Source organism: Malania oleifera, chromosome 3 (genome assembly GCF_029873635.1).
Source record: "Malania oleifera isolate guangnan ecotype guangnan chromosome 3, ASM2987363v1, whole genome shotgun sequence".
NCBI classification, from domain to species: Eukaryota; Viridiplantae; Streptophyta; class Magnoliopsida; order Santalales; family Ximeniaceae; genus Malania; species Malania oleifera.
Genome location: NC_080419.1, coordinates 17,265,351 through 17,280,127, shown reverse-complemented (window position 1 = coordinate 17,280,127; position 14,777 = coordinate 17,265,351). Strand labels below are relative to the sequence as shown.

The window sequence follows — 14,777 nt, the reverse complement described above, 5'->3', positions numbered from 1 at the left end:
TGAACGATGAGTAATTTGTTTCACCTCAAATGATTTGTCTTATGTTCGAGCAATGTTTGCTTGGGCGAGATTGACTTATGCCCTCGCAGTGTTCATCATATGCCTTGCTTGGGTGATCTCCTTGTAATTTCTCGAGCAATTGGCTTAGTTAGGAGATTATCACTGCTTTAGGGAGGTGCACAAAGATTGCACAAACAATGCCCCTATGGCTACTCCATTTAGTTGCATTTAACTCTTATAAATAAGCAATCATAACTTTCTAGAGTCATTACCAACACCGCCTAAGTATTGGACCCATTGACCACGAAATACACAAAAAGAAGCTTGGGAAAATAATACCTAAAAATATTACAATTTTGAAATCTTAAAGAACTTAATATACAAAATTATGCTTCAATGATCCAAAAATACTATTGTTTTAAATATTTGTACAAGATTCAAGTATCTAATGACTAATTCAATAATAACATCATTTAAAAATACTTGTAATTTTCTTAAGAAAAATGCTATTGGAACTTCAAAAAACACTAACACTATAATTTTTTCTTATATGATGAATTGAAAAATTTCTCCTATCTTTTTTTGTTTGGGTCCTTTTCATTTGAAAAGTAAAAATCAATGATTATTATTAATACATTATAAAGATGAATTGCTCGTATTATTTTTTGAAGTGTCAATAGTGCATCTTTTTCTTTGATATCTCCAAACTAAATGAAAAGGACATTATGAAGTCTTATGCTTCGTTTGGCTTTTTAATCTATTGGAGTCTCCAAAATATGTCTCGTTAGGTTTATTTGGCAATATTTCCTAACCTGTTTAGGAAAAAAAATGCATGGTTGTCCAAAGGCCAAAGTTGAGATAACCAAATTGTACAAGACTCAATTGAAGGCTTAACCATGATTTTAAAAACGAGACCTAAGTGGCTAGTTCGATTCAAATTGTCTGCAATTAGCCACATGTTTAGTTTGAGCAAAGTTGGAAACTAAAAACGGGGTGATGTGAGATACAATTAGTTAACCCGGTCCAAACTAGCTTGAACTGGCTAGACCAAAGTTCACGACCCGGTGTCTTATTTATTTTAATTTTAGAAAATATATTTTTAAAACATTAATATTAAAAGGTTAAATACATAAAAGGTGAAGGTTAAAGATGTAAAAAAAAAAAAAAAAAAACCAAAAACCCTAATGAGCCTAAATGCCCGATGGCTATGATCTGTTTTCGGTAGCTAGCCTGCTTCAAGCTTCAGTACAGCAGCACACCCCCATTCTCGCACAACCGCGTTGCCTTCGCATCCTCGCCAGGCTCCAGCGCAGCCGTGCATCCTCGCCTTGCGTGGTTGGGCTTCATCCCGCAGCCTGCTGTGCGGCCTGCGCCTCTTCCACGCACCTCTTGCAGTGGGCAGGCTTCCTCCCGCGGCCAGCAGCAGCCTTCCGTGGCCAACCCGAGTAACACTCTCTCTTTCTGTGTCTCCCTCTCTTCTCTTCTCTCCTCTCCTCTTCTCTCTCTCTCTCTCTCTCTCTCTCTCTCTCTCTCTCATGTACTACTTTCTAATGCTCTTATGCTCAAAGTTCATAACGATGTCAGCATCAAACATTGTTGAATCATTGATTCATTGAATGTGTACTAATGCTAATAAAAATTTCAATAGGGAATTTGTACTAATGCTCATGAACAATTTAAAAAGGAAAAGGGTTGTTGGAATTTCAATGTATAAGACTAAATTTTGGCAGTCTTGCAATGGGTTTTCTCCCTAATTCTATAATTTCAATGTATATGGCTTTATGCTACATTGATTTGTAATTTTGTTTGAATTTTGAGCGCTTTGGCTTTGTAACTTAAATGATAGCTAAATAACTTAGTCTCTAAGCATATGCCTCAAAATTCTTAGATATCTTCGATTTTTTTATTGTTTTAATTACGAATGTATGCGTATGGAATTGGTTTTGCACTTCTATAAATATAACATATAAATGAGGCATACAGCAGCTGGAGCCTTTGTGTTCAATCATGTTAAGAAAAATCATTTCTTGAAATATGAGGGGTCTCAATGATAAATTCAAGAGTGTAATCAAGTCCTTTCTCAAGGATTGGAGGGGTGATGTGGTGTGCCTGCAAGAAGCTAAGGTGGAGACGATGGAGCAGCACTTGATTAATGACTTTTGGGGCTGAGATACTGTGATTGGATACCCTTGGAGCAGTAGGTAGCTCAAGGGGTATACTAGTTGTGTGGAAGCCTAGTGTTTTGGAATTGTTCAACCGCTCCATGAACTCCTTCTCGGTCTTGGCTAAAAACGTGAATGATAACTTTTGGTGCATTTTCAAAGGAGTGTATGGCCCAGTTGAAGGACCCCCTAGGTCTCTTTTTTGGAATGAGCTCTTCGAGATTAGGAGTAGATGGGTGCTCCTTGGATTATTGGAGGCTATTTCAATATGATTTTGTATCAGCATGGAAGAAGTGGGGGTAGGCTTGAGACAGTAGCATGAGAGAATTCCTTGACTTTATCAATATGAATGCCCTTGTTGATCTCCCTCTCATTGGTGGCAACTTCACTTGGTCTATCTCCAAGGAACTGGCTTCCTTTTCAAGGATTGATAGGTTCCTAATTTCGATTGAATTGGAACTTCATTTTCCTCATGTGATTCAAAGTCTACTTCCTAGGTCCATCTTAGATCATTTCCTCATCTCCCTTGACATGGGGGGAGTTAAGTGGGGGCCAAGCCCCTTTCGCTTCGAGAATATGTGGTTAAAACATGATGGTTTTGGGGCGTTAGTGAAAACTTGGCGGTCTTCTATTCTAGTAATGGGGATGGCTAGTTTTGTGCTTGTATCAAAGTTGAAAGGAATAAAAAGAAAAGAAAGATATGAAACAGAAACACCTTTAGGAATGTCCAAGCAAAGAAGATTGTTATCCTTAATGGCATCAAATAGATTGATGAGCAAGAATTAATCCAATGTCTTGATGATGAACAAAGAGTCAAAAGAGCTATGTTTAAGAAGGAATTGAACGAGGTTATTAATTTAGAAGAGATATCTTGGAGGTAGAAATCTAGAGCTTTATGGCTCAAAGAGGGGGATTGTAATACAAAATTCTTTCATCGGACAACAAATGCTCAATATAGAAGTAACACCTTTATCCAACAATGAAATTGGGGAAATCACCTTAACCAGGGAAGAGGATTTTATGAAAAGTATTTGTGATTTTTATAAAGTTCTCTACACTGAACCCGAGGCTTGGAGACCTACAGCGGATGACATCAATTTCAAATTTCTTAGTTCTTCCACTCCAGGGTGGCTTGAAAGACCTTTTGAAGAAGTAGTAGTCTTCCAAGTTATTAACAATTGCAATGGGGATAAAGCGCTTGGATCGGATGGTTTCTCCTTGGCTTTCTTTTTGGCTAATTGGAGCCTCCTCAAACATGACTTGTTAAACATGTTCGAGGAGTTTCATAGATTAGGAAAATTCGTCAGTTGCATAAATACCACCTTTGTTACTCTTGTTCAAAAAAAGGTTAGGACTGCTAACATCAAGGATTTTTGCCCCCATCAACTTGGCGGGAAGCATTTATAAAATCATTGCCAAAGTACTAGCTAAGAGGTTCAAAAAAAGCAATACCAAAAGTCATTGGTCAACATCAACATGCTTTTGTGGCTGGAAGGCAAATTATGGATGCTGTTCTTATTGTTAATGAAGTGATGGATGCCTATCTGAAAGAGGGAAAAGGGGAATAGCGTGCAAACTGGATATGGAGAAAGCATTTGATAATGTCAACTTGAACTTCCTTCTTTATATCCTCAAGAAAATGGGCTTTGGGGAGTTGTGGTGTAGTTGGATTGCTTAATGCATCAAAATCCCAAGCTTCTCAGTGCTCATAAATGGCTGTCCTCTTGATTTATTTTGCTTATCAAGAGGCTTGGGACAAGAAGATTCCTTGTCCCCTTTTCTATTTATTTTGGTCATGAAGATGCTTAGCCTCATGCTGATGAAAGCCGTTGAAGGAGGGATCTTTAGAGGTCTTAAGATGGGCAAAAATGGAAGGCTTATAAAACTTTCTCATCTTCCTTTTGCAGATGATACTATTATTTTTTGTGAAGATGACCCCTTTCATACCCTTAATCTCCATTGCATTTTGTTAGGGTTTAGAATCTTATGTGTAAAAGCGAACTTTGGTGAAAGTGAGGTTATTCCAATTGGGGAGAACATTGGGGGGGGGGGGGACTTTCCTTGCTAGTCTTTTGGGTTGCAAGATGGGAACCTTTCCCATTAATTACCTCGGTCTCCCCCTTGGAGCCAAATTCAATGATAAAGGAGTCTAGGGCCCTATTATTGAAAATTTTGAGAGAAGGTTGGCAGGATGGAAAAGAAATTTTAAATCAAAATGAGGCAAACTCACTCTTATTAGGAGCACTTTGACGAATATTCCAATTTACTTCATGTCTCTCCTTCCCTTACCGGCCTTTGTAGCTAGGAGATTGGAGGGAATTCAGAGAAGATATCTTTGATGAAGTTTAGGGGAGGAGTTTAATTATCACCTTGTTAGATGGGGAGTGGTCAAACAAACCATTTGTTTGGGAGGTTTGGGGTTGAAATTTCTCCTCACTTTCAATAAAGTCCTCCTCGAAAAGTGGTTATGGAGGTTCATGAAAGAGAAAGACCACCTTTGGCCCCATTTTCCCCACTTGAAATAAACATTGGCATGATGTGTGGCATGAGAATTGTAATCTTAGAGCTGCATTCCTTCCATCTACAGCTTGGCTTGTGACAAAAATGCCCTTATCAAGCATCATCTCCAAATCACTGATTAGGGAATTTTCTAGGACACTCCTTTTACAAGCAATGTGGCATATTGGGAACTTCACACACTCTTTGGCTTCTACAGATTTCTCTACAAATTCGTTCACCAAAACATCCCCAACGAGCCAAAATGGGCTTTGGACAAAAATGGCTTTTTCATTGTTAAATCTTTGTAAGAAGCTCTCACCTTTGAGAACAAACTGCAATAACTCCCCTTGGATTCACATTTGGAGGACAGCAGCCCCTTCAAAGGTTGCCTTTTTTTGCTTGGGAGTTCGCACATGGAAATATTTTAACCCTCGACAATATGCAGAAAGGAGGGCTTACAGTCACGAATCGGTGTTCTTTCTGTATGACTGATGCAGAATCTGTCAACCATATTCTTCTCCACTGCCCCTGGACAAGGAACTTGTGGAATTTGGCTCTTTCCTTGGCTGGGGAGCTGTGGGTTATGGCAAATTCAGTTGGAGGGGAGATTTAGGCTTGGAAAGGCATCAGAGCCACAAAGGAGAAGCGAAAGGCTTTGAACGTCATCCCTTTCGCCATTTTTTGGTGTGCTTGAGAGAAAGAAATAAGAGAGCCTTCAAAGATTCATCTATTTCACTTCAGACCTGCAAAGACCAGTGGATTGCTGCTGTCCCCAGCTGGCTTAGTGAGAAAATTGTTAATGATCATTTTGTAATCCTTGATGTTTGTGACACTCTTTAGAGTGGTTGATGTTTTGTACCATGGGTTGGCATCCCCTTGATGCCTTGCTAATATATATATATATATTTGATAAAAAAAACATATATGTATGTATATAATTTAGTACATACTTATATCTTATATACGACATTGTGTTGATGTTACTGGCTCGACCCATTGGTCTGACTGACCTAGTGGCTTTATTGGAGGTCTCAAACACGAAGGGGCCCAAAACTAAAAACTAATACATCTGATTGCACTAAAGCTGGCAAAAACTTAAAATATTAAAAAAAATCAAAATTTAAAAAGAAACCCTAAGACCAAATGTTCAGGCCTTCACCTTCAAACTTCTAGTCTAATCTTCTTCATTGCTAGGTACTGGGTAGCAACTGTAGACTCACAAAACACACGAGTACCAATCGCCACCGTAGAGCACATCGGTATCGACTCACCAGCGCAGACCACACTAGCACCAGTCCAATTTGGCAAGGCACAATTGAGCACTCCACTCCAGTCTCCACTGCCCTGTTTGCATCGTATTGACAGCAGTCCCGCCTTCACCACCGGCCCACGACATGACTAGCGAACACCTGTGACCCAACTAGTGCACTGTCCATTAAAGTTTTGAAGATTACATGCGGTAGAGAGGAAGAGCCAAAGAGGTATTAAGATTTTAATTATTCTGCGACTTTATCCAGGTTTAGCTTGACCATTGGTTTAATTGGCTATTGGCCCTTGGACTCTCTTGGATCTCTGCATTCTTTCTAGTATCCAATCTCCATTTTATTGCTTAAACAGAGTTAATTATTGTGTTCCATGCTCCATGATAGGCATATTGGTAATTTGGTATCTTTGATTCCACATGGACTCACCCCAGTGTCCTATTTGATTTTATATCTGATGCATGACAACAAATGCTATTGAATCAGATTAGTTTAAATTTAAGGCCATAATTTTTTTAGGGGCCGTTTGATATCATTGTCAAAAATTATGAAAACAAAAATCAGAATGAAAACTAAAAATCAAAAACAGAGTTTCTTATTTTCTTTCTCTTTTCAAAATTCCAGTAGGAGTCGCTAATAAGATTGAGAGAATTATGAGAGATTTTCTCTAGTAAGGGGTACAAGGTTTTAGGGATCATTCGGTTATCATTCTACTTCAGAGAATGATGGTACATGTGAGGAACGTGACAAGTTTGAGCAAACTGGGGCTAATGTTTTGCCCGCCCTTGAGTCTCTCTTTCAACAGTTGCTGGGTAAAAAGGGTTGCAGTTTGCTGAGCCAGAAGGGAAGTAAACCCATTTGGATGGTGGTAGAGATAACGCTAAAAAATTGACAAGGAGAATTAGCTTAGTTGCAATGCTCTATTAACTGTGATGGGAAGGGATTTAAAAGGGGATCTCTTAGGTGGCATTTGTTAGGTCTTTTTCAAATGTTGGGAGTACTGTTTGTTTCATTTTTCCAATTTTTTTTTTTATTTCTCTGAGGATTTCTTGTCCTCTATTAGCTGTGTCTTTCTTGCTTAATATATCTTCTTCTTCCTCTTTTTATATTAAAAAAACAGCAATCTAGTCTTTTTATTGCTTAGCCCCTCCTAGCCCATCGGGAAAGATGCCCTCCCTCTTGACCAGTCGTATCCCACACCTTTGTTGCATCAAAGGTAGGCTAAGGGTGCTTACCCTAGCCTAACCTAGCCAAGCCACCTAGAGAAGTTGGATCCTTTTGTATGCTCTTTTTGAGTTTTGCCTCAACCTTTTAGTATTCCCAATGGATGGGAATACTAACATTAGTTTTTCTACTTTTCCCACCTAAAAAGCCTGAGAAATCTGACTGCAACATCAAAAGTCAGGTTAGTTCATCAGCAACCAAAAATATTCTGAGAAGACACACCTGCACCCGGATGTAGGCTCTACCCACATCTTGTGTCTTCTCAAGATACTCTTGGAAATGTTTTATTTTGAAAGCTCAGATGCACCCATAAAATAAAAGGCCCATACCTAATTTCCCACCTCACAACGCTTTCGCAAAATTTTGCAGCATAAAATTACAAAAATAAAAAAATTTGCAGGAATTGGTTGATCTAATAGCAAAAAAAATCAAACATAGAAATTTGGTGGGCTTGGTATGATATGGTTAGCACAATGCATGCTGCTTTATCTCCCCCCCCCCCCTCTTAAAAATAGTTTGTTCAAGAAAGAATAGTAATAATTTATTCTATTATCTGTAACAAAGTTCATAACGAGTATGGTAGGATTAGAAGCACTTACTTTAAAGACATTTTATTCTACTTCTATATACACCTACTGCATAGAGGAGCAAAATTAAAAATTCTTTCAAAACTGGTGCACAAGGCTCTGAGGCTATTGGCTGTTTGAGGGGCCAGTTGATACTGTTTTTGCGATTTAAACCTATGACTTTTAAGTTTGGATGTAACTCCTTTACCATGAAAAAAATAAAAACAAAATACAAAAAAATCATATATGAATGATATATCAATTTATTATTATTTTTAATTCTTGGAGTGAAGGTTTTGTATCTTTTGAAAATTTTCAGTTTATTATAGTTTACACTTTACATCATTTTTATAAAAGTTGTAGCTAGCGTATAAAATCATGTAAAATTGATCACATATTTTGACAACTATATATATATCATATTAAATTACAGGAAATTACTTTCATGAGAATTAAAAAAATCTTTAATTTATTAACTTTGTTGATCAATCATATCTTTTGCTCCCTGTCTACGGCAGGAGTGATTTCCATTATTTAGCAGGAGAAACTTCCATTATAAATACTATCTTTGATAAATTGATGTAAGAAATAAGAATCATTTTTCTACATCCCCAATGATTTTGATTAACCATTTTTTCCCTTTTGAAATAGACGTGAAAGTTCATTTTAAAATGACAATGTAAAAAAGAAGAGTGAAATGTAATATTTATGCATACACATCATTAAAATTTTCATTATAACTCTGACAACTTAGTTCAAGTGGAGGGGGTAAAGAATTTATCATTAGTTGCACCCTTAAATTAGAACGATTGTAGAATTTGTGTTTTGTAGGATTGAAGACATTTGGATGCTTAATGTCCTAATCTTTTCACACATGGTCGGTCCCAAGCCCGGGTAAAGGAGAAGGGTCACGTAGGTAGTTAACAGCCAGCTTAAAACTTGTCAAATCCCTATGATATGAATCCTTATATATTATTCACTGGGGCATCCCCAACAAGCGAAGCATTGCACTTATACCACCAAAATGTGGCTAAAAGTGGGTGAAGGTGAGCTAGGTCATCGCCCCAAAGCGACGCGCCGTGTCTGCGCCTGGGTATGGTGTCAATTATGCGAGGGTTCTTGCATCATTTTGTACATGGGTGGGCAAAGAAGTTAGTTCAAGAGGCTAGGATTAGATTAACAACTAGGAATATAGAGAAACTTACAAATAAAAGCATGGAAATTGTGGAGACAATTCTTAGAAGAAAAATTAATCTAATTTGCCTTCAAGCAAATAAGTAAGTGGGGGAGAAAGGTAGAGAAATTGAAAAATTTTGATTCAAACTTTGGTACATTGGAATATAAAAACATAAGAATGGGGTAGGAATTGTTGTAAACAAAAACTTTAAAGATAGAGTTGTAGATGTCAAAAGAGTAGAGGATAGAATTATAAAAATTAAGATGGTCTTAGGCCAATAGAATATAAATGTCATTAGTGCTTATGCTCCTCAAGTAGGCTTGGCAAAAAAACTTAAGAGACAATTTTGGGAAGATATGGATAGTATCATACTAGGGATCTCAAGGATTGAGAAAATATTCATAGGAGCAAATTTGAATGAACATGTTAGAAGGGACAATAAAGGTTGTGAGAGGATACATGGAGGATATGGATATAGAGACAAAAATGAGTATGGGGAGATGATCTTAGACTTCACCATGTTTGCACTAAAAAAGATGAAAATGAAAAAAATTATAGGACTGGATAACATCCTAATTGAAGTTTGGAAATGCCTAGGTGATAATAGAACTATATAGTTAACTAATTTATTTAACACTATTATAAAAACTAAGAAAATGCTAGACGAATGGAGGAAAGCACTTTAATGCCTACAAACAAAAATAAAGGAGATATTCAAAATTGTAATTACTATCGTGGAATTAAACTTATGAATCATACGATGAAACTGTGGGAAAAGGGTAGTTGAACAAAGATTAATATTAAAAATGAAGGTCTCAGAAAATCAATTTGGTTTTATGTTTGAGAGATCTACTATAGAAGGTATATATCTTTTAAGAAGATTAATGGAAAAGTTTAGGGAAAAAAAAGGGACTTGCATATTATATTTATTGACTTAGAGAAAGTGTATGATAGGGTACTTAAGGAAGTTCTATGGTGGGTTTTAGGAAAAAAGGTGTATGTAGTTGGTGATGTCACTAAGGATATGTTTGATGGAGTAATGACTAGATTTAGAACTATAGGTGGAGAGACTAGGGAATTTACAATCATAGTAGGTGTACATCAACGATTTGCTTTGAGCCCTTATCTTTTTGCTTTTGTGATGGATGAACACTAGGAGTATATCCAAAATGAGGCTCCATTGTGTATATTATTTGTAAATGATGTTGTCTTGATTGATGAAATTAAGGATGGATTAGAATCTAAGTTAGAATTATAGAGAGAAGTTTTAGAATCTAGAGGCGTAAGGATAAGTAGAAATATGATAGAATATATGAAATTTAATTTAGTTATAGTAGGAGGAATACTCGAGACAAAGTTAAACTTTATGATGAAGAAATTAATAAAATTAATATATTTCAATACGTTGGATCTATTATGCAAGCTGAAGGAGAAATTGAAGAAAATGTAATGCATAGAGTTAAAGCAGGCTGGGTAAAATGGAGAAGTGCTTTGTGTGTGCTGTGTGATCGTAGAATGCCCTTAAAATCAAAAGGGCAGTGTATAGGATGACTGTAAGACCAACTATGCTGTATGGATCAGAATGTTGGGTGACTAAAAAAAAACATCCAAAAAGTGAAAGTTGTTGAAATGAGAATGTTAAGATGGATGAGTGGTATAACATTAAAAGAGGAATGAACATATTCGTGGTAAGTTAGGCACAATGCTTGTTGAAGATAAAATAAGGGAGGGACAACTTAGATGGTTTGGGCACTTGCAATGTAGGTCACGTAGTGCGCTAGTGAGGAAGAGTGAGTTAGTTACTGTGAGGAGCTGTAGAAGGGGTAAGGGTAGACCCAAAATAACTTGGAATAAGATAGTAAGGATTTAATAGACCTAAATTTATGAAAGGAAGTTGTCCATGATTGCATAAATTGGTGGAAAAGGATTTATGTAGCCAACCCCACCTAGTGGGACTCAAGGCTTGGTTTGTAGTAGTAGTAGTTGTTGTTGTGTTATGTTACACAACTTAAATTTGAATTTTGTAAGGAATGGGATTATAAAGGGGTATGAAATGGGAGATACGCTACTTTTCAATGTTTAACGCAAGCCAGTCTTCAAGCTGACCCCTCCTGGCTCTCTCCTACATTGTAGAAAAGTTAGCATGTAACCTTCATATCAAGTGGCCATAAAAATATAAATTATATATATTTTCCATTTTGAAAACTATATTTTGCTGAAAAATATTATTTCAAAATTGATAGCTCATTTATTTTTTAGAAAACTTATTATTTAATATTTTAAAATAACTATTATAATACTTATTTTTTGTATCTTTAATGCGGAAAAATCCCTACACCCTCTGCCTTAGACCCTGAGCCCCTGAGACAATAAGAGTGGCATCAGCAGTAGCTGGAGCACACTTAGATCACATTGGTGGCCAAATGACACATTTGGGTTTTGTGAGATTGTGTACAAATGCTTGGAAATAAATTTGATAATCTGATGCATTTTTAGGGTTTTTGTTCCATTCTTATAGTTCCAATGGCGGGATCTCGAGCTCAAGTTAATAAACCCCATAAAAGCCGCTTCTCATCAAAATCTTCTCGCCATCTTCATAAAACTTCTCTCAAAGGTACTATTTATTTTTTCTTTAATCTTTTCCTTTCTTTCACTGGCAGCATTGTAGTTCTCCTCTCATTCATTATCTTCTCTAATTTTTTTTTTTTTTTAATTTTTGGTTATTAGATAAGGGCAAGATTGTGAAGTCAGAGCGGAATGTTGCCAAGGGAGCTCGAGCTGCTCGAATTCAACGTAACAAGATGGTGTTTGATCTCTCACTTTCTCTCTCTGTTTCTCTATCCCATGATATCCTTTTAAATTGTTTACTTCTGTTGTTATGAAGGTTCGGGAGCAGAAACGAGCTGCACTTTTGAAAGAGAAGAGAGCCTCATGTGGAACAACGAGCCCTCCTCGTGTTATTGTGAGTATTCTTCGTATGCTGTTAAATTTTGCTTGAATTTTTAACATTTATTCAAATTGATTAAAAGAAAAGGCTCCCCCGGGCCATGAGGCTTCCTGCTTCGTGAGGACAAGGGGAGGGTTGTCGCAGTGTATGCAGCCATACCCCTACTTTAATGTAGAGAGGCTTTTTCCTTGTAAAATTGCATAAAGTTAGAAGTATGATTATGAATAAAATGTCTTTGGAATACACATTCAAGATTCCAAAGAAAGTGATTAGAAGTCTAGAGATAAAACTATAAATGCTATTTTTTGTCTTAGCATATACGTCCTTGTCAAATGGGCATAATAGATACAAAGGTATGTTTCTGCAATTTTACCAGCAGTGGTATTCCTTAGAAACACAAAAATAAAATGCAGTATTGGAATTGAAATAATGTGATGGTGTTGTGAGGCTAACATTTTCTCTTTTATTTTATTTTTTATTTTTTATTTGGGGGACATAGTTTAGATTAATGGATGGCAAAAGTCTAGGTTAGGGATTATGGTCCAATATTAATTAGGCATAATAGTATCTCTGACTCAATTTGCTGTACTACGGTCTGGCATCCCCTTGATGCCTTTTCAATAAAATTTCCTTACTAAAAAAAAAAAAAAGAACAAGTGCAAGGGACCTACCTGGTTTAAGTTTTGCTAGCCAAAATCAGACCCAATTGTCGTTTTTATATAATATTGTATGAGAATCTATACAATACTAATATTATGAAATAATACTTATTAAAAATTTTCCCATTAGTAACTGTGATGTTTACACAAAATTTTTGCATAAGCCACTCAAGACAGGCTTGTCCAAATTGATCAATTCAGAGTTGTATGTGGTTTCAAATTAGGACAAACTATGTTGATCAAAGCTATGCTCTGAACTCTATTTCGACTCCAATAAAATTATTGTTCCAAAAAACCTGTCGAATGAATATAATTGATTCAAAGGTACAATTCTTGTAGCAGCAGTAGTATCCTTAGGATCACATAAATAACGTATTGGGACAAAAATAATATGGTGGTAGTGCAAGGACAACTTTTAATCATTTTTTTGGTGACACGGTTTAGGTTAACGGGTGGCAAAAGACTAGGTTAGGGTCATTTATGGGTCCAAGTTTAATTAGGCATAATATCGTCTCTGACTCAAGGCCATCCAGGACCAAGTTTGGGTAAAACATGTGCAGGGGACCTACCTGTTTTGTTACCCAAAATCTGATCCGGGTTGCCCTTATTATATAATATTGTATGAGAATATATATAATTCTAATATTATGAAATAATACTAAATTTGATATTTCCCATTAGCAACTATGATGCTTACACTAATTTTATGCTTAAGCCCGGCAAACCTCCAATTCATCATTTCAGAGTTGGATCTGGTTTCAAATTAGGACAACCTATGTTGTTCAGAGCTATACTCTGGACTCTAATCTGATCCCAGTAAAACTATTGTTCCAAAGAAGGCCTTTGGTCGCTAAAAGTTTGAACCGACTTAACCCAAGTTGGATAAGATCGGCTAGATGTGTTGGACAAAAAAATGCTAAACCTATGGATTGCATTTTATCCTGTATACCGTGAAGGCTGTTTAGTATGTTACTGGGCCATACCCTGTTGTCTAGCCCATGGCCCACCTGTCTTCCCTTCAAAAAAAAAAAAAAAAAAGGGTAAAAGAGATAAGTTGCTTTACTCAAAGGGTTCTATTATTCTAACTTCTCTGAATAACAGGTTCTTTTTGCCCTCACTGCTTCTGTCAACTTGAATTCTCTTGTGGAAGATATTTTGACGTTATTATCTTCTGATGGTTCTGGAGGATTGTTTCCAACAGCTGCTTCTTCTGAGTACAAGCTGAGAACAACGGTGGGTTTCTTGATTCGTAAGCTATGAGTTATGAAATGAGTCTCCCCCTAAATTTCTTTTTGGAAAGCTTTTGCAATTGGAGATGACATTAAGAATGGTTTGAGAATATTTCTTCAATGGGTGAGGATTTGCAAATAAGAAGAGATTTTTTACATAAATGGATATTATAAGTTTTGGAATAATTGGATGAAATTTGGAAGGAACTCAAGGTTGATAGTTTGTTAATTTATTTTTAATGTTAGCTAATCATTTTCTTCTTTTGATTTGACAAATTTTCTGCATAATATGAATATCAATTTGATGGAGAGCTTGTAATCCATGATGTGATAATTTTTTGTTACTAACTGGTGATATTTGCTCTAGGTATTGAAAGCACCTTATGGGGATTTGTTGTCATGCATGGAAATGGCTAAGGTAATTAAATGTCTGGTGTGTGTGTGTGAGTGTGTGTATTTTCATTATACATCTCTGCCGACTTCCAGCATCACTGGAAGGGTTGCCAGGAACTGGTGGCCCCCCATCCTACCTTTTTTGCATAGCAAGAAAAAAATTGGCTGGTGCCCAATGTCTGTGGCTTATGCTATATTGTCTTGTTTTTAACACCTTGAGATTTTTGTAGGTTGCTGATCTGATTGCTTTTGTAGCATCAGCTGGCTTGTCCTGTGAAGAAAGCATGTCCAACTATATTGATTCATTTGGGACTCAATGCCTTTCTGTTTTTAGGTCTCTTGGCTTGCCGAACACTGTTGTGTTGATTCGTGTAAGTTCTTCAACCATATGCTTTGCCTATGAGCAAATCTTTGGGGAATAAAAATTTAGCTTTCTTGCTTGGATGCTAAAACGTTAATTTTGATTCTGCAGGATCTACCAAATGATACAAAAAAAAGACATGAGCTGAAGATGTGCACTTCTAGCCTTGCTTCTGAGTTTCCTGAGGATTGCAAGTTTTATCCAGCGGATACAAATGATGAGTTGCACAAGGTTATTTTGATGTTTTCTTGATATTGTTCTTGTAGTCTGGATTGCAGTTTTCAACTTTTGGGAGGTG

The 14,777-nt window shown here is 36.5% G+C and overlaps 1 protein-coding gene across 4 annotated transcripts in view; it reads left to right on the top strand.

Moving 5' to 3' along the window:
- Positions 1-1,173: 1,173 nt before the first annotated feature.
- The window catches only part of LOC131150170 (uncharacterized), a 54,178-nt gene continuing 40,574 nt past the window's right edge, over positions 1,174-14,777 (top strand). For 2 of the 4 annotated variants that reach the window (XM_058100756.1, XM_058100754.1), the window contains exons 1-9: positions 1,180-1,445; positions 5,856-6,142; positions 11,409-11,504; positions 11,618-11,694; positions 11,775-11,852; positions 13,598-13,729; positions 14,093-14,143; positions 14,349-14,489; positions 14,591-14,710. In XM_058100756.1, coding sequence (XP_057956739.1) covers positions 11,414-11,504; positions 11,618-11,694; positions 11,775-11,852; positions 13,598-13,729; positions 14,093-14,143; positions 14,349-14,489; positions 14,591-14,710 — 690 coding nt within the window. In that variant the 5' untranslated portion in view covers positions 1,180-1,445; positions 5,856-6,142; positions 11,409-11,413. Of the gene's footprint in view, positions 1,446-5,855; positions 6,143-11,408; positions 11,505-11,617; positions 11,695-11,774; positions 11,853-13,597; positions 13,730-14,092; positions 14,144-14,348; positions 14,490-14,590; positions 14,711-14,777 lie in introns of all 4 variants that reach the window. The other 2 variants (XM_058100755.1, XM_058100757.1) reach the window with 2 other exon arrangements.